This window comes from Chinchilla lanigera, unplaced genomic scaffold (assembly GCF_000276665.1).
Source record: "Chinchilla lanigera isolate Chin_1 unplaced genomic scaffold, ChiLan1.0 scaffold00010, whole genome shotgun sequence".
Classification (NCBI taxonomy): Eukaryota; Metazoa; Chordata; class Mammalia; order Rodentia; family Chinchillidae; genus Chinchilla; species Chinchilla lanigera.
In genome coordinates this window covers 10956042-10978396 of record NW_004955411.1, presented here as the reverse complement: position 1 = coordinate 10978396, position 22355 = coordinate 10956042, and the positions used below count along the sequence as shown (strand labels likewise).

At 38.0% G+C, this 22355-nt stretch overlaps 1 protein-coding gene across 1 annotated transcript in view; it reads left to right on the top strand.

Annotated features, from left to right (window-relative positions):
* The window catches only part of Me1 (malic enzyme 1, NADP(+)-dependent, cytosolic), a 145592-nt gene that overhangs the window by 105775 nt on the left and 17462 nt on the right, over window positions 1-22355 (top strand). Inside the window, exons 8-10 of the mRNA XM_005377689.2 lie at window positions 2482-2591; window positions 9993-10090; window positions 12419-12532. Of these exons, the coding sequence (XP_005377746.1) occupies window positions 2482-2591; window positions 9993-10090; window positions 12419-12532 (322 nt within the window). The remainder of the gene's footprint in view (window positions 1-2481; window positions 2592-9992; window positions 10091-12418; window positions 12533-22355) is intronic.

Below are 22355 nucleotides of genomic sequence, written 5' to 3'. Positions count from 1 at the left end.
TTCAATATGTTAAAAGCTCTTATTGAAATAATAAAAGACTATAACAACAGAAATTAACCGGTGAACGTACCATCTTTAAGAAAGAACTATAACTGATCAATAGATGTAGAAAAAAAAAGGTGTAGTTTTAGTTGCAATTAAAACAAACAGAAAGGACCCCAGCCCTTAGCCACAGCAGCTGTGGCTCTGTGCTACCCCATGGTCGTGGGCCTCAAGGAGGCCTGTGAGGTGGCAGAGAACCTGAGCAGACCAAGGCACAGCTGCTGCTGCGGGTGCCTCATCGAGCACACCGTTCCTGAGATCAGAGAGTGTGCACTGTATCATGGAGTGGCTCAAGATTTCCAAGGACAAGCAGGGCTTCCGATTCATCAAGAAGGGTATGGGCAGGACGTGGTGGTGCAAGCCTGTGATCTCAGTTACTTTGGCACACTGAGACAGGAGGATCACAAGTTTGAGGCCAACCTGGGCAACTTAAAGAGTCCTTGTCTCAAAATAAAAATAAAAAAGGCATAGGAATGTGGTTTACTGGTAGAGTGCTTGCCTAGAATGTGAGTTAGGTTTAACTCCCACTTTAAAAAAGGAGGGGAGAGAAAGGAAGCAAAGGACGGAGACCCTCATGCCAAGAGGCTCTGAGAGGAACTGAGCAACATGCAGCTCCCGAGGAAGCCTGGGTCCCTTCTCTCCTGTAGTGCAAGCTTTCAGAAAGAAGGAGGAGAGGGAGAAGGGGGGGAGGAGATAAGGGGAGAGGAGAGGAGAAAGAAAGGGAAGTGGAGGGGAAGGGAAGGGGGAAGAAAGAAAGGAAAGAGGATGAAAGAAGCCAATAAGAATTCAGTACTGCCCCCGTCTGTGTATTTTATGATTATTTAGAAAGAAAACCCATCATAGACAAATACGTAATACATGGAAGTAAACAAAATGGAAGAAACATAACAGACGAACAGATATTTTTGTAGGATCAGAGGGAAGTAAAAGTAATTGCATTATGATACCAGGAGGTAGTGATTTGAGACTGGCCTTAAACCATAAGCATAATATTAGCAACTGAGAAATTAATACAGGGCTTAGCACCCTGCCTTCTAGGAGGTTTGACATTGTGGCAAAGAAGTAGAAGTAACTGTAACTTTGGTGTTTTCATGGTCAGAGAATGTGGTTTTACAATCAGAGTCCTGAGAATCCTTGGAGACAGGGAAAAAAAAACAACAGTGGAGAAAGAGAGATGGACCCAATGTGCACAGAGCTACAGAGACCTGCCGGTAGATTAGAAGCGAGCCCGAAGGCTTTTCTGTCACTTTGCTCTCAGTGGGGTGGTGACTCTCAGGGAGAGTAAAGAATGTTCATAAGAGCTCATGATGGTTTGGTATGAGTTTATGTGGCCTTCCAAAATCCAAATGTTGAACTTTCATCCCCAGTGTGATAGTCTGAAGAAGTGGGGCCTTGTGAGAAGCCGTCATGCATGGGATTAGTTCCCTGATACCAGAGGCTGAAGAAGGGAACTGCTTACCCCTTTTGCCGGGGAAGAACACAGCACGAAAGTACTATCTATGAGCAGCAGACTCTCCCCAGACACAGAATCTGCTGGCACCTTGATCCTAGCCTTCCAGTCTACTGTCTGTAGAAACTGTCAGTCTAAGGTATTTTGTTGTAGCAGCCTAACTGGACTAAGGCTGACTGTAGGTATCACGCAGAATAATCAGAGATGAAAGCAATATTGCAGGAATTTATTGAGACCCTGGCTAAGACTCTGCTGTATTTTCATGCTTTCTTAGTGGAGTGAGGTAGATATTCAGTGAGGGAGAACAGGGACAATGGAGTCCAGGGAGATCACGAGGACACTCTTGAAGTAACTGGCTTTGGAGTGCAGAGGGGAAGCATGAACTGAAGTAGGGTCATGAAAGGACCAGAATAAAGATCTGACCTGACCTATCACTGCACCCTTATGTGTATGTACCATAAGTTTAACTAGTCAGGGTTTTTGACATTTTTTAAACAATTTTTTTTCTTTCCCCCCCTTTTGCCTGTCATTTTGCTTCAGCTTTCTCTTCATAAAATGCTGTATCTCTACTTTAGATATCATAAGTATAATTTAATCTTAGTTTATTCATTACTTGGTTTGTGACCCAAGCTAGAAGGGCAACTATCTTTCCTTTGAACATACATAATTCCTTCTTTATACCTGTCATATAAGGTTTCATTTGTTCCTACTAAATTTTAAATTCCTTGAGCATAGGCACCATCTTCTGAATCAAATTTTGATCTTTTTATATTTACAGTGCCAATACAATGACAATTCTGCCAGTACAGAGACATTTCAAGCATGTAGTAAATAATTGCTGAGCAGATATTGCATTGTTTATTTACACTAAGTAACTAGATAGGATATTTAAAAGAAAATGGTGTTTTTGCCTTTTCTATGGGCTACTTTTAAAGACTTATTTTAAAATGTCATTTCAATAACCTAAAATAAATTTTTTTGTCCTGTAGGTATGGCATGAATTGCCTTATTCAGTTTGAAGATTTTGCCAACGTGAATGCATTTCGTCTTCTCAACAAGTATCGAAACCAGTATTGCACGTTTAATGATGATATCCAAGGTAATACAACTTTCACTGTATATGGATCGTCAAGAATGGTCTCATAAATTAGTTCATAATTTTCTAATTCAATAAGTATAATCTAAGCACCTAGTAAAATTCAGGAATTATGTCCTTGATGATTTCACACATAATTTCTTACATAATTTCATGTATTTGAGAAAAGTATCTTGTGATTCTAAAATGTGCAGTATTAGAATGTAGAAGATTATCTGTGAGCTAAAGAGTGAACCTCCAGAAATCTGATGAAATCCCCAGTGACAATGACTAAATAAAGGAAGCGTATGAAAATATATTGCTCATTGTTTAAGAATAGACGGTATGTATACTTCTCTCTTCGGCCTTCATTTCAGCCAGCCACAGGTTCTAAGCTGCATCCTAGTAAGTGCTGCTTTTCCATGCAGTGTGTGCCATGTTTTACTGCTGGATTGCAGATGCTTGGCCACCTGTCTTTCTCTAGGCTGCCTTTGTATTCCTATGTAAGTCGTTACTTTTTAACCCTGTCTAGATACCTTACCTTCCTAATCGCATGTCGTGACAGTCTGGATCTTGTTTCATTATGGACAGTTAGAGGGAGAAACAGCCCAAGGTCATAAGGAAGATCTTCATTAGTGCCAGTAACTTAAGTAAGATTACAGATGGCTTCCATTTGACTCATTCTTGTGAGTGTCTTTCAGTGTTCATCTTACATGAATTCTCATCAGCACTCAATGTTGCTTCATCTTCTTTCTCCAGATGCTCTCTCCTAGTAGCTTCCATGTTACACAGCATTCTGCCGAATTTTTTCTGTAGTAGACTCATCCTTTTTGGTAAGCCTGTTAAATGATACTTCAATGCTCAGCCCCAAGCCATTTTTTTTGTTGTTGTATATCTTCTTAAGTATATACTCCAAGTCCATTCATTAGATTAACAGAACCTTCTTTGAGTTTTAGGGCTGTGTGCCCATATGTTTACTTAACATTTCTTCTTTGATGTAAAAAGTTCTCTGGTTCTCAGCCTATCCCAAATCAGACTCTTGTTCCCATAGCAAACCTGACCTTCTTCCAGTGTTCTCCTTATCAGTGAGTTCTTGGTGGTTCCCTCTTTTTCAGCATTTTCCACCAAAGAGAGCCTATCGTAAATCTCCTGATTTTGTATCGTAAAAGCCTGTGTCTTCCACATTTATTCTTGCTTCCCTGTCTTTGAATGTTTTCCGCAAAGCGTGTCTGAAATTGGCCAGAGACATTTTTACAGAGGATTTAGTGGGAAACAAAGGCAGTTTTCTTGTAGCTATAGAAATGCGGTTATATCATTCCTTCCTTATCATTCCTTATCATTCCTTCCTACTTTATTGGTTTTCCACTGTACTTAGTATAAAGATAAGAACTCTAAATGTGGCTCAGAACTCATTGTGTAACCCCACCTTTCTCTTTAATCTCATTATTTTGTCATTCTAGCCATTAACTTCCTTTCTTGATCCTGCAGTGAGCTGACTTCTTCCTATTATGTAGTTCCTATCCATATATCTTCTTAGATATTTCTTCTTAGATACTCCTTCCTCCTCTCTTCTTATCTCAGCCGAACCACAGTGTTCTTCAGGAAGACCTTCGGAATCCCTGTATCTAGGAACCATCTCATGGGATCTCAAACACACACATAGATAGATATTTGGTGATGCAGTTGTATATATTTATGTAAGTTTTGTTAAAAAGTGCTCTTACCCCCTTAAAAAATTTGTTTCTCCTGTAAGTTTTAAGCTTTGTGAGGCAAAGGATGTTGCTGTTTGGTAATCACTGTATTCTTTCCCATTAACACTGAGCCTAGCCAGAACGAATGAATGCAGTGTGTCTAAAGTAAAGTTTTTCTGTAGCACGCCCATACCCGTTTTTGTTGTGTATGGCTGCTTTCTTGCTAAAACAATAGAATTGAATTCAGAATAGATACTATGTGGTGCACAAGCCCTGAAAATTACTATCTGGTCCTTTACAAGAAAAGTTTGTCAACCTTTAGTCTAAAGGCTTGAATTTGAAGGAGCAAGAAAGAGTGCGACTAAGGAGTGTTTACATTCTGGAAGGATCACTGAAGTTGTTTCCAGCATAGAAAACAGGATTAGGCCGGGGATGTAGCTCAGCGACAGAAGTGCCTGCCTGGCAAGTGCAAGGTCCTGATTTTGATTCCTGGTACAAAAAACAAAACCAAACAGCACTAAAACAAGATTGGGTGGAAGCAAATGTGAGGGGGGCTGTTGTAACCCAGTTTTATGATGGTGGTGCCTTGCCTCAGGAAAGTGCTAGTGAAGATAGAGATGCAAGGGAATTGGTTGGTGTTGGGAGCGGATTATTTTTTCTTGGAAACTGAAAGAATGGAAAGTCAGAAACTGAGAGACATTATTGCATGTGGGGTGAGGAGTGTGGATTCCAGAGTCAGACTGATTTACTTTGCCTCCCTTACTAGCTGTGGACTTCGATCAATGTAGAGATTTGTCCTCTGTAGTATTAATTTTCTTACCTATGACAAGAAGTTATATAAGGGTTTTCTTATTGAAAGGGTATAATTGGAAGTATGATCTGAAGAAGTGCTATAGGAAAACTAGAAATCTAACTGACGATGAAATACAAAAGGATTCAGTTGATGCGTGTTCACCATCTGCTTGAGATTAAATACCACACGTCTGTTATGACAGCAGGCTGAGCCGCTTGAGTCTTAACAGTTTAGGATCGGGCAACGCCATCGTGGGAAGTTGGATTTCCACAGATAGAGAGAGAGTCAAGGGGTAAGGGCTGACAGTGAAGTGACAGCCATGCCGCTAGCTGGAAATGACGTTAGTGGAGACACAAGGACCCTTTACAGGAAAAGAGGGCCAAGACCTTCCCGCGAAGCTGGACGTGAGTGTAATGAGGGAAACTGAAAGACGGCTGACTGCAGACCACCACCAGGGAGAGACTCTAATGCAGTCCTTTGAAGAATTAGTCCTGAGGGATGATCAGTGCCAACATGGAGTTCAGGAGGAAGACAGCGAAAGTGAAATAAAGCTTAATGTGGAATTGAGGTGGTTAAAGCAAATTTAAATGTAAAATAGGTACCATAGTTTTCTTCTTTCATGGTGTTTACTGAGGATAAAACTTATTTGTGAAAATAGCCTATCCACTGACATGTACTATATAAATATTTTAAAAATTGACTATGCTTAAAAATTCTTTAGTATGACATGGCTGTTTAAAAGTAAGATTTTTTAAAATTATGAATTTGTATACCTTTTGAGGGACATTAAGGTTATCGGACAGCTCTTTTCCTCAAATTCTTTGTCATGTTAATTACGTGCACATTCACGCCTGTTTTCATGACAGAGGTACTTGTTATTTGAACTTAGCTTTATTCATTTTTTATTAAATTTCTGTTTTAGTATTTATTCATGAAAGTGAATATCTGGAAGATTTCAGAAAGGGAGTAAGCTGGAAATTTCCAGATGTGAAAAATCGTACATGTGAGCTGTGGAAAGACAGCTTCACCCTAATGTGTTCCAGCCCTGACGCGAGGGTACCCTTTACGACAGAGGGCCTTCACACTGCAGTGCACTTTGCAGAGTGGCCTTTTGTCACTTTCTTTTGAGACCGTGTCTTACTATATAATCTTCAGACTGGCCTTGAACTCATGGCAGTCCTCTTGCCTCAGCCTCCCAAGTGCTGCAAGTACAGTTGTGAGCCGTCATGCCCAGCTTAAATCACTTAATAATTGATTTTGAGGTGGTTTCTAATATACTACCTGCCAGTAAGCTATTGAACAAACCTACTCCTTTCTTCAATATGTTAAATTTTTTCATTTTGTGATTGTCACCGAGATGTTCTTTTTTTTTTTTTTTTTTTTTTTTGGTACCGGATCAAACTCAGGACCTTGTGCTTGCCAGGCAGGCGCTGTGCCGCTGAACTATATCCCTGGCCCAACATGTCCATATTGAAGTTAAAGACCAGACCATTGTTACATGATTTTGAATCATTATGCACAATTAGTAGAAATCAGAATGCAGTTGAAGAAAAGGAATGCTAGATCCAAATCATCAAACAAAGTGGGCAAGTAGGAGTTAAGGTGAAAATTTCCATCAACCAAGGTGAGGAATCTAGTAGTCAAGGCCTGGGGTACATCAGAATTAATATCTGTAGCAGAGAAAGTCTGAGACAGGAGCCAAGAGCAGGGTTTTGGGGAATGCTGAGGATTCGGAATATTCCTCCAGCCCTACAACTCGGCACTGCAGAGGCATTTGGATATTTTTTTTAAGAGCAGAATATATTGACTGAGGGAATGAAAGCTTCTGTCTGAGAGAGAGACAGGAGACCCGTGTAGGTTGCCTACAGAGGCATTTAAATACCTCATTTTTATCGCAGCTAAAATACAATTTGCACACATATTGGTGCTGATTTCTCATTAGAATTTCATAGTGTTATTGTCTTAGGAAATGTAAAGATAGGTTTGAGAAAAATGTGTCTCATCTCTGACTAGAGAAAACCTTTTGGTGAGTGTTGAGGTTCTGACTAAAATGACCAAACCATTTTGTGAATTTTTCATACCAAAATTGTGTCCTTGTGGGCATTTTCTCCATATGTTTCTTTTTTACCTTTTAAACTATGTGCTTTTACCATTATGCCTACAGATGTAATATTTTCCCCACCGTGGGCACGGAAATTACATTTTGCTGCCAATAAAAATAATTACATAACCACTATGGCCATACCATGTAAATAAATATTTTTACACTGGGTCTTTGGACGGATTTCTTTTCTTATTTTTTAAACAGATGTGTTATTGAAAGATACTATTTTATGGAAAATATTTGGTTAAAGAATAATGTATTTAAAATGTACTATATTCGTGATCTCAAATAATCTTACACAGGTTTTGGTTTAGAATTCATTGCAACTCTGTTGGCCATTTTCCTTAGGGAATCTCCTTGTCGCTCTCTTTAGATCTTTTGTCATACGTTGCTCAGATTCCATGGAGAGGGTTTTTCCAGCCTCTGTGCTGTTATTAACTTTGTGCCAGCGTTAGTTTTCTGCGCATGTTCTTTGAGCTAAAAAGCAGAAGACCGGGGAAGACTGTCTCCATGTTGAGTATATAAATTTCACTTAATCTTGTTTTCATCATTGTGATCTTGCCCCCCTGTATGCCACGTGTCCTAGAGTCCAGAGGCTGTCTTTGGAAAACAAGCCGCTAGCATTTTTCCAAACTGTCTGCCAGCAGGAGAGGGGAACAGGTTTGGGTTCTAACTGCCTCTTGGTAGATTTCTGACCAGCTTGCTAGTGTCTTTATAGGTGAGCCTTTGGAGAGTTTTGCTCTATCAGTCTGGTGGCTTCTAAAAAAAATTCCCTCTGCTGGTCAACAATTCATCCATCTTTCTCAAGTTAGCTAAGTCAGCTGCTATATGCCATCAAAAGCCTTGGAACTTCTCAGATTTTGTTGCTGCCCTCTCCTGGGGGTCTCTTCCATTGTGATCAAGTAGACTTACTTTAGTTTATTTGGGATAATATGTCTGAACTTAAGCATTTTGAGTTTTAATAGAAAATAATCTAGCATAATCATAGGAAAATAAGTCACCACATTATAGTTAGTAATTTAAGTATTTAAACTATTTTGTAATATTTTCTGCCTGCTTGATTAGCAATGTCCAGTTCTCCTTACAGTCAGAATAATAGTATAAATACAGTGATTACTGAAAATACCTTGACTTTTATTCTCCAACTGGTTATATCTGGTGGAGTTCATAGAATCTATAGAAACTCTTGAAATCATACAGTTGCAGAGTTGGAGGGGAGTGTAGAGTTCCTCACATCTAAACTTTTCATGAATTTACTTTGTTTTTGTTGTTGTTCTGTTTTGTTTTGGGTGCATTTAATTTGAAAGAACCAGAGATAGAGATAGCTTGAGATCCTATTGTTGAATAATGACCTATCTAGTAACTTTGTGTAACTCTCTGCAGAGTTACTATCTGTAACTCTCCAATTTGAATTCTCTTTCATGTGTTTAACACCTCTAGTGAATCTGTCTTGATATATTGACTAACCCTGTCATGGTATCTTCTTTTCACAGAGCAGTTATATTTTTGTACAGACGTTCATTTTAAATTCTGTATAAAAGAGTGACATTTGCATAATATATAACTTATCACAGTTTTAATTACTTACAGTGGTGACTCAAAATTGCCAGAATTTTATTTTTACAATCCATCTATGTTCTACATAAAAAAAAAAAAAACAAGAAAGATGTAGGCCTTCAACAATTATTATGTATTGTGGTCTTATTTATGATTATGCAAAAAGGAAACAAACTAAAAGATTGAAAAGAAAAAATATGGTGTTGGTGAAATTTTGAATATCTTTGGTACTTGGCATATATGATGCCATATTATTGTGTCATTCATCAAATCTATTCTGATCTAGGTTTTATCTGAATAAGGGTATTTAAAGTTTAGCAAGCTACTACTCAACTGAGTGAGTTAGGAAACATGATAGGGAGAATGTCTCTTTAGAGAGATAAAATATAGAGATACAGCTGGAAACTCTGAAAGAAGTTATAAGGTTTAATTTCAGGAGTGAACTGTAAGGAAGTTGAGCTGTATAATTATGTTCAAAGAAAGAGAACCACTCTGTGATTGGTGAAAGTTTGTATGGTGAAGCAGTATAATTAGAACTGGTGCAATTTCTATGCCTGTGAGGTGTGATGAAGAAAACAGACTTTTTGTCTGAAGTAAATCTTACATTAATTTTATTTAGCACCTGTGGGATTCACCAAGGATTATCATACTTAGAAAATCAATTGAAGAATGGAATAATATCAGATTTTAATTGTCATTAACTCTTTAATTATTCAAGTTAAGAAATTAAAAAGTTAAGTCCCAAACATATCGAAAACATCACCACCACCACCATCACTGTAAGAAAGCATTTACTGTTGTGCCTCCTTCATGTGATGGAGATCTGTAAAAGATTTCAAAGCCTCAGGAGTCGTCAGCTAGAACAGTGCAATAGCACTTACTCCTTTTATTTTATCTGGTACAATGATATTATTTTACAAAGGGGAAAACTGACGTACAAATTATTATTTTTCTAAATTCTTTCACCTACTAAATTGGCTGAGCTGCAGTCCGCATAGGAATGCATGGGCATCCTATGCTCCTACTCATTGTGTCAGCAAAATGAGTTGCAGAATTCTCTTTTTGGAAAGTTTTCAAAGACAGTGGTAAGCTGCTCTCTTAAAATTGATGTTAGTAACCTGAGAATTTCACCTCATGTGCAAGCGCAGGGTCAGACAACCACAGGTCCTCTTTCTGTACCAGGTAACCTGTTGTGTGATGATTTCAAGATGTGGATAAAAGCCTAGAACGTGGCAGGATCTACCTGAGGATTACTCAAGGATATTTATTACTTGTTTCAGGAACAGCATCTGTTGCAGTTGCAGGTCTCCTTGCAGCTCTTCGAATAACCAAGAACAAACTATCTGATCAAACAATACTATTCCAAGGAGCTGGAGAGGTACCTGCCTTGTACAATAGTTCTCCTAAACTAATGAACATATAATTAGTTTCTAAAATATGCAAATTAGTTTTAACTATTTATTAATTCAAGGTAGAAGCACTCTTTCCTGTTTTTAGTATATTAAAACAACTATGGGCTTTATTAGAGTCTCAAATGAGGTATTGAGGCATATTAATTTTTCATAGGAGACTTTAGTATGGATGTATAAAGGTTTTTTCAAAGTTTAAAATTTTAAGATTATTCAATGTTGCCATGGGTTTCTCTTATACATATTTAAAGTGTCATGCAGGAAACAATGTAAGATTGTATATGAAAACCTTTAAGTATTTAAGCTAATATATTGGATGCTGGTTTTACTATTCTTCAGTGTCAGATTCTTCTTTTTTTAAATTAGACTTCAATTTAGTGTGTGTGTGTGTGTGTGTGTGTGTGTGTGTGTGTGTGTGGGTACATGCACTTTTAAGAAAAAATAAAGACAGAAGAAGTGAAATGTAACTGTTAATCAGATCCTATAGAACAACTTATGAAATCTTGGAGACTTTTATACTATAACTGTTTATATGCAAAAAACCAAAACATTTTAAATTGTTGGCAAGAAACTGCAGCAGGATCAAGACCAAATTATGCTGTTTCCTGTTATGGTCTGTAATCATTTGAAAGAAGGAAACTAGACCCTAGTAATAATAATGCACCCTCAAAATAGAATTTAAATGGTAGCTTTCCTGTGGGAAAAATGTTGAGATCTGTATGTAAAAACTATGGAATGTTATAAATGGTGAAATACTTTGTGGCTAAATATGTGATTATATTACATTAAAATTCTAAAGTTCATATACTTTAGATTTTAAAAATTAATACAATTATATACAACATAATGTATTACTTTGGTTAGAAGTTGTATATGTTGTGTTTTTATTTTGCGTGTTCATTTTGCTTACGATTAAATATAGGAACTAGGACTTAAATACCAAGATACAAATATACAAAATTATTTAGAATATAAGTCACATATTCACTTTCAACTTGAAATTAAAGTCAAGCGTAAATAACATCTTTAACACTTGAGTTATTTTACTTAATATTACATACGAGGTGTGATCAAAATATATGGCAAGTGCTTAAATTAGAAAAAGTGTATTATGGTAAAAGGCACATTACCATTAATCCCCTCACATTACTTTCCCGCTCTTTGAACATGCTTATCCCATCATTCTTGCCACTTCCGGAAGTAGTGCAGGAAGTCCTCTTTTGTGGTTGTCTTCAGGAAGTGTAATCTATTGTGTGTCGTCCAACACAAAGGCGGACTCAAACATTACAGTGTACCCTTATTCACCTTACTCACTCAGGCTAGCACCATGTGACTTCTGGTTCTTCCCTAAAATCAAAATGACGATAAAAGGCAAACATTTTCAATCCATTCAGTCCATGGAGGTAACCATGACAACGCAAATAAAGACGTTCAAGAACAAAGACTTTCAGAACTGCTTCAGAGAGTGGCAAGAACAACGAGGTCCGTGTGTCTGAACCAAGGGGAAGTGCTCTGAGAGTGATGCGTGGCAGTGGGACTTCACTATAATAATTTTTTTAAAAGTAAACATTCACCTCTTTTTTGATCACACTTCCTATATTTAGTTTTAGTAGACCTCTGAATTTTCAAAAGTTTTTGATGGATGGCACAGGCCAGTGCTTGATACTTAGCAGGAAAGAAGTATTTATGGTTGGACGACTCAAAACCGGTACTTGCTCGTTTCTGAAAAGATACTGTGATTTTACACAGTGTCGCAAGCTTTCCCAAATACAAAGGAAGTTGATTTCTTTAACCTTGCAGGACATGTCATAGTACTGTCTGCATCTAAATTAAGAGAGTAAATAAACGCTATTCATTTTTTGGTCAGTTTCATTCTTTTGCCTAATTGGGTAAGTTCCTGTCCCAGTGACCAGGCGTTGTTCTCAAATTCAATTAGAGGAGCTTTTACTTAATCGTAAACATTTCAGTTCAATAAATGAGGTTGTTCACTCATTATTTTCCTGTTGAGGCAGATCTTGATTGTATTAAGAAGAGGAAAATACTGGCTCTGCGGCTAAATAGCAAAAGACAGTAGTAGTGGTTTTGTGGTTGTAATCCGAGTAAATGATTGCCATTTGGTTCGACTCAAATGTGCGAAAAATCCGTTTCCTTCAGTGTGGGTGAGTGAATACTGCTCCCAAACTCAATAGAGAACCATTTGTACTTCCTTGCTAACAAAGACAGAAGAGGCGAGATGTAACTCTTGAGATCAGGGAGAACAACTTGTGAAATCTTTGTTTTCATAACCTCTTTTCCAGGCTGCCTTAGGGATTGCTCACCTGATTGTTATGGCCATGGAGCAGGAAGGTCTACCCAGGGAGAAAGCCATCAAAAAAATATGGCTGGTTGACTCAAAAGGATTGATAGTAAAGGTAAGAACTTGGCGTTTTACCCAGTTCAAAATCTGTGTGCCATGCTGAACGACCTTCTTAAAAACTCCGGTTTCCACCACCCCGCTTTACATTGTGTGGGAAGATTAGCCACTATGCATGAATGATTATGTCGTACAGCTATGTTAGTACTGATGGTCTCTTAAGAATACTGTGGCTCAGGGGTTTGTAATCACGCTCCTCACAACTCTGTTCATTCTGAGTCTCCCGGAATTAACTTTGGTTTCTGCATGAGGTAGTTTGATAGAGATGAAACAGAGGCAGCGCCTGTTAAAGACCTGTCAAACTGCACACATGCTGCAAAGGAAAGGGGAAGAATCAAGTAGCTTCTCTGTCACCGCACCTTGCTCACAACAGAATTCTAACGGTTGGATCGGGGAGTCCTGGGCAACGCACTTTAGTAAGTGGGCTGCTTGAACGTTACTCTACGTGTGCCTCAGTTTCCCCAGCTTTAGTAGAGATAGCAGTGTCTACTTCGTAGGGTTACTGTGGAACTGAGTAAGACCAGGTGGGTGCCTGGCCAGGTTGCTGTGTGGACGTGAGGCACTGTGACTATTTTCCCCGCTGTGCATGTCCCCCACTCCTCCTTAAACAGCTAGAAAGAATACGTGTAAACCCGCTTCTGTGTGAAGATAAATTTTAAAAGTATTAAACAAGATAATCAGTGTCTTCTGGAATATAATATAGACATACATGTCGATATCTTGAAATTCTCTGGGAAGCTATTTTCTGTGTCCAGAGCTTTAAAAAGGTTATGATTCTGAGCAAGTAGTTTTCATTCTAAGAATATATCTTATAGAGATATATGCAGTATTTTAGGTATGAGGATGTTGTCCTACCGTGGTAGTTACAGTAGTACGATGTTACCTACATAAAGGATAATTATTAAGTAAATTGCAGAATGGCTACATGAGTATAATATATACGTTCATAAATGTTTTCAAAGAGCAATTAAAGATATATATTAAAGGATTCATAGTATAATACTAGCTAAAAAAAGCAATACACCATGTTATATATAACCTTTGATTTAAAAATATATCTGAAAGCAATAGAAGGAAATATATCAAATGCATATGACTTGAAAATTTTTATTATATTATTACTGTTATTTTTCTCTGTGCTTGGGATTGAGCCCGGGCCTTTGCGAATATTAGGCAAGTGCTTCACTATTGAACTAAATTTATATTATTTTGGTACCATTTTGAGTATTCCAAATATTTAGTGCTTATGGTCCTTTAAAGCCAGAAAAAGTGTTTTAAAAAATTAATATACCTTGACAAATTTTGCCTTAATGGAAGAAAATAGTCTACACTTAACTGCTTGTAAAAAGTAGATACTTATAAAGATAATTTCAGCATCACTTTATTGGCGTAAAAATTGCCATTACTTTGAAGAATCAGCATAGCTGTGGAAATTACTGGCTGTGATCTTGCAATATATGTTGTCGTAAAATAAGGATGTTCACTGAATGCAGTTGCCTTGGGTCAGGTGTTACTCTATACTCTGGGACATAATAAGACTTTGTACTCAGGAGCCTCACAGACTAATGGAAAAAACTCAAACTCAAACCACAGCTCAGAACAGGTTTCGGTACTACTAACTGCAGTAAAGAGAAGGGGGAGATACTGAGGAAGATCAGAGACAAGGTGCTCCTTAAACTAAATTGGAAAGGAAGAATTTGAAAGTAATCTGAAGGTCTCTCTCTATATTTTAACTTTCCTGTGTCTGAAAGAGAAACTAGAGATTATGGTGACAAGTTCACCGAACTTTGACTAAAGCAAAAGATGATTTTCAAAATCCTTATAATGTCTAATATAGCTCTGAAACCAATACTTCATTAAATCAAGGAATTAATGAATGGCTTTCCAACCCAAAAAGCCTGTACCTGCAAAAGAAAATACTTCGATGTAAAGACATTTAAGGATTAGATCGAAAGGAAGCAGATGATAAGTGACACAGGGTCTTTTCAGTCTTGAATTTGATCCATTGAAGACTGGTGTGCAGAGAGGTTTGCGTTTTTAGGCGATCCTTACGGCATTGTGGATCTTGACCACAGAATTCAGTGAGAGAAGCTTGATTCAGTAGATATTTAGGAGATACAACTGGCACGCTTAGATATTGATTAAACACGGAAGGAGGAATAGGGTAGAGGTTGCCTAAGTAAGTGATACAGCCATGGAGTAAAAGTGAATAAAGGGCAGATCACTAGTTTAAGGGAAAGATAATGTCTTATGTAAAACAAGCTTACGGTTTCTGTGGAGAGTTGCAGATGGAAATGTCCTCTTGGCAGTCAGCATATAGGACTGACCTTCAGCATAAGGATCTGGGTTGGAGGTATGTAAATAGTTGGAGTCATGGAAAAACTGTAAATTGTGTTGTCCTTAGGGATGTAACAGATTCAAGGATTATAATACTTGGAATCACTATAGTTGTTGGCTGGACCTAATCAGTCTTTCTTAGTTCATGTCCTTGACTTGCCAAAATAAAGAAACATATATTATGCTTGCCAAGATAAAGTTACATTTTAAAAGGTTTTTATATATTTAATAGCTGTGTACTATTTAATATAAAAGACATTAAGTTTAATTAATCAGTTTTTTCATGTTTTTAAACAGTCCTAATCCTTGTATTGGTCTTTGTTTTGGAACCAATAAATAAGAAACCAGTATAATCTTGCATTCAAATTTACATGATGAGTTTGTGTTGATTATCCTATACCCTTATTGCTTTTATAACATCTCTTAAAAACCAGTTATAATAATATCTATTTTAACTTAAAATGTTTATAATATATGTAAAGTCATAAAGCTTTAAGCAGTAAATTTTCTTGTTGAAACTCTTTCACATTTTTAAGATAAAAAACCAGAAAAGGAAAAAGTAAACTGTGGTCAGCTTGCACTTGGAGTTTTATCACCATTAGACTGTGGATAGATACTGTTCTAACATTATATTTTGGTTTCTTTTTTAATATTACAACCTTACCATTTTCTATCATTTACCTCAAAACCAATGTGCAATGAAAGTTTATGCTATAGCATATCAATATTTTAAATAATTATCAGTATTAGTAGTTTATTAAAATCAATGTCTTGGTCACTAATAATACTCAAATATCTTCAGTATTTAATACCAGGAAATAATTCATGTGTCATTGACAACTACTATCAATACATTTTAAGTAAACAAGCCAGTACTTAGTTTAAAATAACCTTCTAAAATAGAAGTTAGAGGACGGAGAAAAGCAATAAAGAGAGGACAAAAGGTACTTTGCCAACATGACTAATATTTGCATTGCACAGTGATGACTTTGAACTGTTTTCAGGGAGGACAGGAAGCCACAAAACAAACCAATCCAGACTTAACCTATTCCTTAAATAAATATATTTGGGCTTTTGCTGGTAATCCAAGTTAACACTGAGACAGAACACTCAAACAAAAAATAGGATGTTACTAGATATCTTGAAGATAGGCTTTGTCTAATCCAGAATATGACCATAGACATGTTATTTTAATTTTGGTTTTATTTTATTCTATTTTAAATAGCTTCACTCTGTTTTATTTTATGATTTATAGTTAAATGCTTAATTCCTGTAGAAAGAGACAGTAAATAAAGAGATAGTAAATAAAGGTAATATGCTATGAAGATAGTTTTGATAATATGGTTACTTTTTTTTCTGAGAGGGCAGTTTTTAAGTCTAGTGTTTGAAATGTCAGGCTGTGTAAAGAGTTTTTTTTCCCCCATTTTTTGGTCAGAATTTTACAGTGGTTCTACATGTGGTGCTTTGATTGGTGGTGAATACATTCCTTACTCCATGTTTAAAGAAAGAAATTTCAACTCCAAGGAGACTTTGTAACTTGGTGAAAAGTATCTAGCTTAATTGATTTCTCCATCTTTTCCATTTTACGTAGAGTAGGTGCTAGCGAGAGGAGAGGCCAGTACTTTAGATAGAAATTTATAAATTCTGAAATTTGATAAGCAAAATTAGGTATGAATAGAGTTCATCACCTTGCAGGTTATAAACTTCAGTCGTTCTGTGCTCCTTGTTATATTTCTTCTTCCCTTGTTACACTTTTGTCACATCGTTTACTTTCATCTCCCCTGAGATGACAAAACATAAAAGTTACCAAAATGTATGGTAAAAGACGCACTGCCATTAATGAGCCTCAGAATACTCCCCTGTTTTGAACACACTTACTTCATTTTGCCACTTTTTGAAGTAGTTCCGTAAGTCCTCTTTTGTGTGTTCATGAAGTGTGATACAAAATACAGTGAATGCTACTAGAAATGCCATCCAATAGGAGAGCAGGCTCAAGAAAATGAAAAATATTCCTGTGTGCCCTCCTCCAGATCTGGCTTTGCGTGACATTAGGCTCTTCCCCGAGATCAAAATGACCATCAGAGTTAAACATTTTGAATCACTATCTAAAGGCAGCCATATCACCCAACTAAAGCGGCTCAAGAAAGAGGGTTTCCAAAACTGCTTCACAAACTGGCAAGAACTATGATAAGTGTGTATAAAGCAAGGAGAATATTTTAGGGTAGATCTGTGGCAAAGTCTTTTATGCTAATAAATTTTTTTTAAAAATGTATACATTAACTGTCTTTTTAGATCACACCTCATAGCTCCGGAGTCTCTCGTTATCTTACAAAGCCCCGTTGGAATTACTGCGTAGTAACAGTGCACTGAGGAGGCCCTGTCTAGAGATCCAAGGAGGAACCATACTGCACTCTGATCAGTTAAGGGTGTAATAGCAAAAACAGGGCGGCAGAATGGTGCAGGGGTTCCAGGCAGACCTGGATTCAAGGCAGGTGCTTGTGGAACAGTTGTAGTGCCTGTGTGTAGGAAGGAATGCATACTTACCCTAGCAGTTTGTAACGAACTTATTTGTTCTTGCCCTGTTGGCCTGGGTTGTGGAACATCACTCCAAATCTTAAGCCACTTCGCCTTTCCACCCTCCCCGCTCATAACGAGGTGTTTGTGAAAAAGACGGTAACTCAGTGTGGTTGTATCTTTCACCTGTACTTAGAAAAATCAGGACAAAGTAGAGAAAGAAGGTAGATTAAAGAAATGATTTAATGAAGAAATCCCTAGCTCTCTCTAATGCATTTGGTGCAGTTAGAATCATTTGAAAGGAAGAGCAGGGAGGGAAAAAGAAGAGGGGGAAGAGGAGAAAGTGAAAGGGAGGGAGGGAAGGTGGGAGGAAGAAGAGGAGGAAGAAGAAGGAAGGAAAGAGAAGAGGAGGAGGAGGACGGGGATATCTGACTGAAAAGGTGCCCGCCCGTATGTGCTTTGCCAAAAGAAGGCAAAAAGAATTTCAGCAAGGAATCCTGAAAAGGGAAAATGAAGGGTGGAGAAAAAAATCTATCACTACATCCAGCTGAAATGTTTGGAATAAAGAATATATATTCCAATATGGGTTTTTTGAAAAAGGGAGACAAATAAATCACTAGTCTGAATAGACAGAAATCCCAGGGTGAGGCAGTTACATCAATATTAGCAGACCTGGAGATGATCTCCACATTCCGAGTTTCTGTCTTCTAAATCAGACCACCAAATCAACTTTAAAAACGGTGTAGAAGATACTTGGGAGACTTTTAAAGATTTTTGTCTGTTGATTCTTTTGATTTTACCAAGTAGGCTCTTCAGTAATGCTAGTGTTTCCATTCCATCAGTATACTGTCAGAACTCAAAAGTCTCACCACGAACAAAACTTGGGGATGGAGCTGTGGATAATTTCTGTGTTTTTACCAAGTGGAGGTCTTCTTGGCCAAGTTCTGGCTTCCATGGCAGGAGCCGCCAGTGGTTACTGGGGTTAATAAAGTAAAATGTTTATGATAAAGCAGGTATCTTTCCATACGCTTCTCTTTTTAAATAGTTTGCTTCTCATTCCAGGCAGTTTGTTTGTTTGTTTGTTTATTTATTTATTTGGTGCCTGGAATCAGACTGATGACCTCATGCTTGCCAGGCAGGCGCTGTGCCTCTGAGCTACATTCCTGGCCCCTCCAGGCGGTTTAGAGGGTTAATCTGTATTAAATATTTTTTCTTTAGATCTCAGATTATTATCCAAACAAAGGGGATAAAACTAAAAATCAGTGACTTCTAGTTTTATTCCATTGCTTTTCCTTCATGAGAATGCTTCCTTTTGTACTTTTTAGAAAACTTGCATTTTTTTTTCAAATGTATCTGTCAGAGAGCTGCTAGATCATTTCATATAGTGATTCTCAAAATTGGCTCATCATTTCTAATCATCTGGGGGGCTTTAAAAATAGATGTAGATTCCAGGGCTTTGCCCTGGAGTTGAATTAGAATTGAGTTATCCCTGGAAGTTGGACTTAAAAATTTATTTTTCCTTAGGTAATTGGTGCTGTCTTTGGTAAGCACTAGTCTAGTTCATTCATTTGTATTGCCATCATCACCGATCCAAACTATTTTCTAAGATCTTGAGATGTATCAAAGGATTTATCATAGTTCATGAACGAGTGGAGGAGCTTAAGGAAGCCATTGTCCTGAGTCTTAGTTCCCTGTTCTATTTCTGTTCATAGATGGCGTGTTCTGTGTCTCATTGTGAAACTTTTTTCTGAATACCACGTGAAGTTTTAAAAAGTAACAAATTTATTTTCTTTTAGCTATTAGAATGCATTGTGCTTTTTTTTTTTTTTTTTTTTTTTTTGAGCAAGACAGGGTCTAATTATGTAGTTCAGGCTGGCCCTGAACTCACTATGTAGCCCAAGCTGACCTCAGACTCGTGACGATCCTCTTGTCTCAGCCTCCCCAGTACTGGGATTACAGGTGTGCAACCCCACACTCAGTTGCTACTTTTTGTGTACCTATACAACATAATTTATCATACGTAAACTATTGATATACTGACAACAGTGATGAAGACAACACAACAAAATACATTCAACATTTTAAAAATTTTCTGTCATCTATGATCTGAGGCACTGCACTGAAGAAAAAATTTTGAATCATTGAGTTAAGAAAATGAGCGTTACTTTGTCACTTTCAGAGTATTCAACATCTTTTGCATTCATTTTGCATTATGGGTTTTCAGGTTCATAGTCAGTATGAGTAGACTCTTTTACCTACACCCTGCTGTTAGAGTACTTTTAGTTTGTAAGTTCAAACTCATATCACTTTGAATTTGGTTATTTCGTTTGCTAAGAAAATTACCCTGAAGATGCTTATGCTAGTTTTATTTCTCATTTGAGTGATTACTTCTTGTTTTCATAATGTAATAAAAAGGAACAGATTTCTAACTTTATGAAAATCCTAGGCAGACTTACCTAAAACTATGTACAGCTCCTAAGAACAGTTTGGATATGTTTTCATTGTGATAATGTCTGTCATTAATTGAGTAGTCAACACTTGGTTGTTGTCCCACCCTGGGAACATTCCCTCAGTTACTAACAGCAAACTTGCCCTGTGAGCTACTAATTCGTCTATTTCACGTACTGCAGATCATGTGGGAACTTATTACTTGGTGAGGCCAAGCATTTTTTAAAGTTAGAAAGTAGGTGGCATATTTCCTCTTAGAGCTATATTTATTATTTTCTATTCCTGTTTTACCCTGATGCTCTCAGAGATGTTATTTTCTCTCATGATCTTTTTGGTAGGTTTCTTCCTTTCTATTTTAGAGTAAACCACTAGGTAAAGATTAATTTTAATATTTACTGTCAGTACATCATGCTAGAACGCATTAATAGAATATTGATGGCAACATCCTTAACTGTGCAGAATGTTGCCTGTTCCTTTGGTGGAGTATAGTCCTTAATTCTGTGGTATTGGAAGGGTGAGAAAAGTTTGAGAACTCAGGGTGGAGCCACTTTATGGAAGATGGGCCCCTGAAAACAGATTCGAATCGCTAGAGTCCTCACCTGGAAAAGGAACAGATGTGATTAAATACCGGTTTTCAAAAGTGCAAAAATTATTTAAAGGGAATTATACAAAGTTGAACAAAAATGATATTAAAGCTGGGTGTAGTGGCACACGTCTATAATCCAGCATTGGGGAGGCTGAGGCAGGAGGATCGTTGTGTGTTTGAGTCCAGCCTGGGCTACAAAGTGAGCTCAAGACCTGCCTGAACTGCATAATGAGACCCTGTCTCAAAAAGACCAAAAAAAGATATTAAGTCAGAGTAAGCACGCATTTGGTTCAGAGTTTAAACAAAGAATTGCTCAAGTAGAAAGATGGTAGAATGTACATTATGGCAGATCTTTAAAAACTGAGTAGCTGCTTTCTTGCTTTTATTATTTTGCTCTCTGGTGTTCCCAGAAAACAATGGCTTATGTGAATATCCTGAGTCTCAATATACTGTTTGCAGATACCTGAAGTGAAGGAACTAGATTTTATGTTAAGCACTACAAGGAGACCCTCAGAGATGTTACTAAAGTAAGATAAGATGGGGGGAATTGGAGGAGTTCTTCCTTCGCTGTGTAACAGTGGAGAGGTAGGTAGACCAGACACTTGGAATGTGCTCATTTCTGGGTGCAGAGAAGCTTTTAGAGTGTGCATGGAAGGGCTGGGGATGCAGCTCAGTGGCACGAGCATCTGCCTAGAATGTGCATGGGTCGGGTCCCTTATTCCTTTTGAGGGACACAACTCGCAAGTTGTATTCAGAACTCCTGTTCCATCCTTTTGGCCAGAAGATCATCTTCTGCCGCCCCAAGCTGCAAGGAGACTAGGGTAGCCATGAGCCAGACTAAAACTGGGAAATATAATTTAGAAAGGAGAGAATCCACATAAATAAATAGTGAAAAAAAGAGAATGCTGATGGACAGTTAGAATTCTCTGCTGCATTATGAAAAATGATTTCAACATTTGAACATAATACATAATGTGACATGCCTGATGTGGGGGCAACTACCTGTAATCCCTGCTGCTAGAGAGGCTGAGACAGAAAAATTGCAAGTTTGAAGCCAGCCTGGGCAGTTTAGTGAGATATGTGTCAAAATAAAATTTTAAAAGAGGGGTGGTGATTATAGCTCACTGACAGACTGCTTACCTAGCGCGGGTTCACTTGTCGGTACCACATAAAGGGGGAGGGCATATTTAGATACATTAGCAAATTTATTGAATTGGATTTGCATAATATGTATGTTTTTGTCAGGTGGAAATTTTAAAAAGCCAATAGGCAAACCCTATAATTCATTCAGTATTCTCTAAAACTTGGCCCTTTTCTCAGCAGCCTGCAAGGGTGTGACATTTTGTGGAATGAGTAGAGCTGGCTTGAGATCTCTTCTCCGTTAGAGAGTGTTGCACACATTTAGATAAGCTCCCTTGCCTTTAAAAACCACTCGAAGACCAATGTGCTAAATGGGCTACCCTTTGGAGAAGCAGGCTCTGGAGAACAGTTATTATAGGGCAGATCGTCTCAGAAAGAGGCTCCTGGAGCCAGTACCATTGCTGTGGACTAGAGAATCAGTTTCCGCCACAAAGAGGAGAGCTCAGCAGTGGTGTCTGCCGGCCCCGTTGCCTGGCGCCCACTTGTTGGTACCCTAGATGCTGCAGACTGACAGGTCTGCTGCAGGAAAGCCTCGGCACCACCACCACTGGATTCCAGAGGTACCGCGCTGCCCACCGCCACCCTCCGCATGGTGTCCCCTTCTCCTGTACCGTGCTGGGAGAGTGCACTGGTGTGGTGAGCGCTGTGTTCAGTCGGAAAGTCTAGATGAAGAAGGCTGAGGAGTATCCCACCTCAAGTGTAGAGTAGCCATGCTGGAAGCAGTTTGCAGTTCTACAGCATTTGTCTCAAAGGGCGTCAGCCAGCTCTTAGCCTAGTTTCTTGCCTTCACACTTGC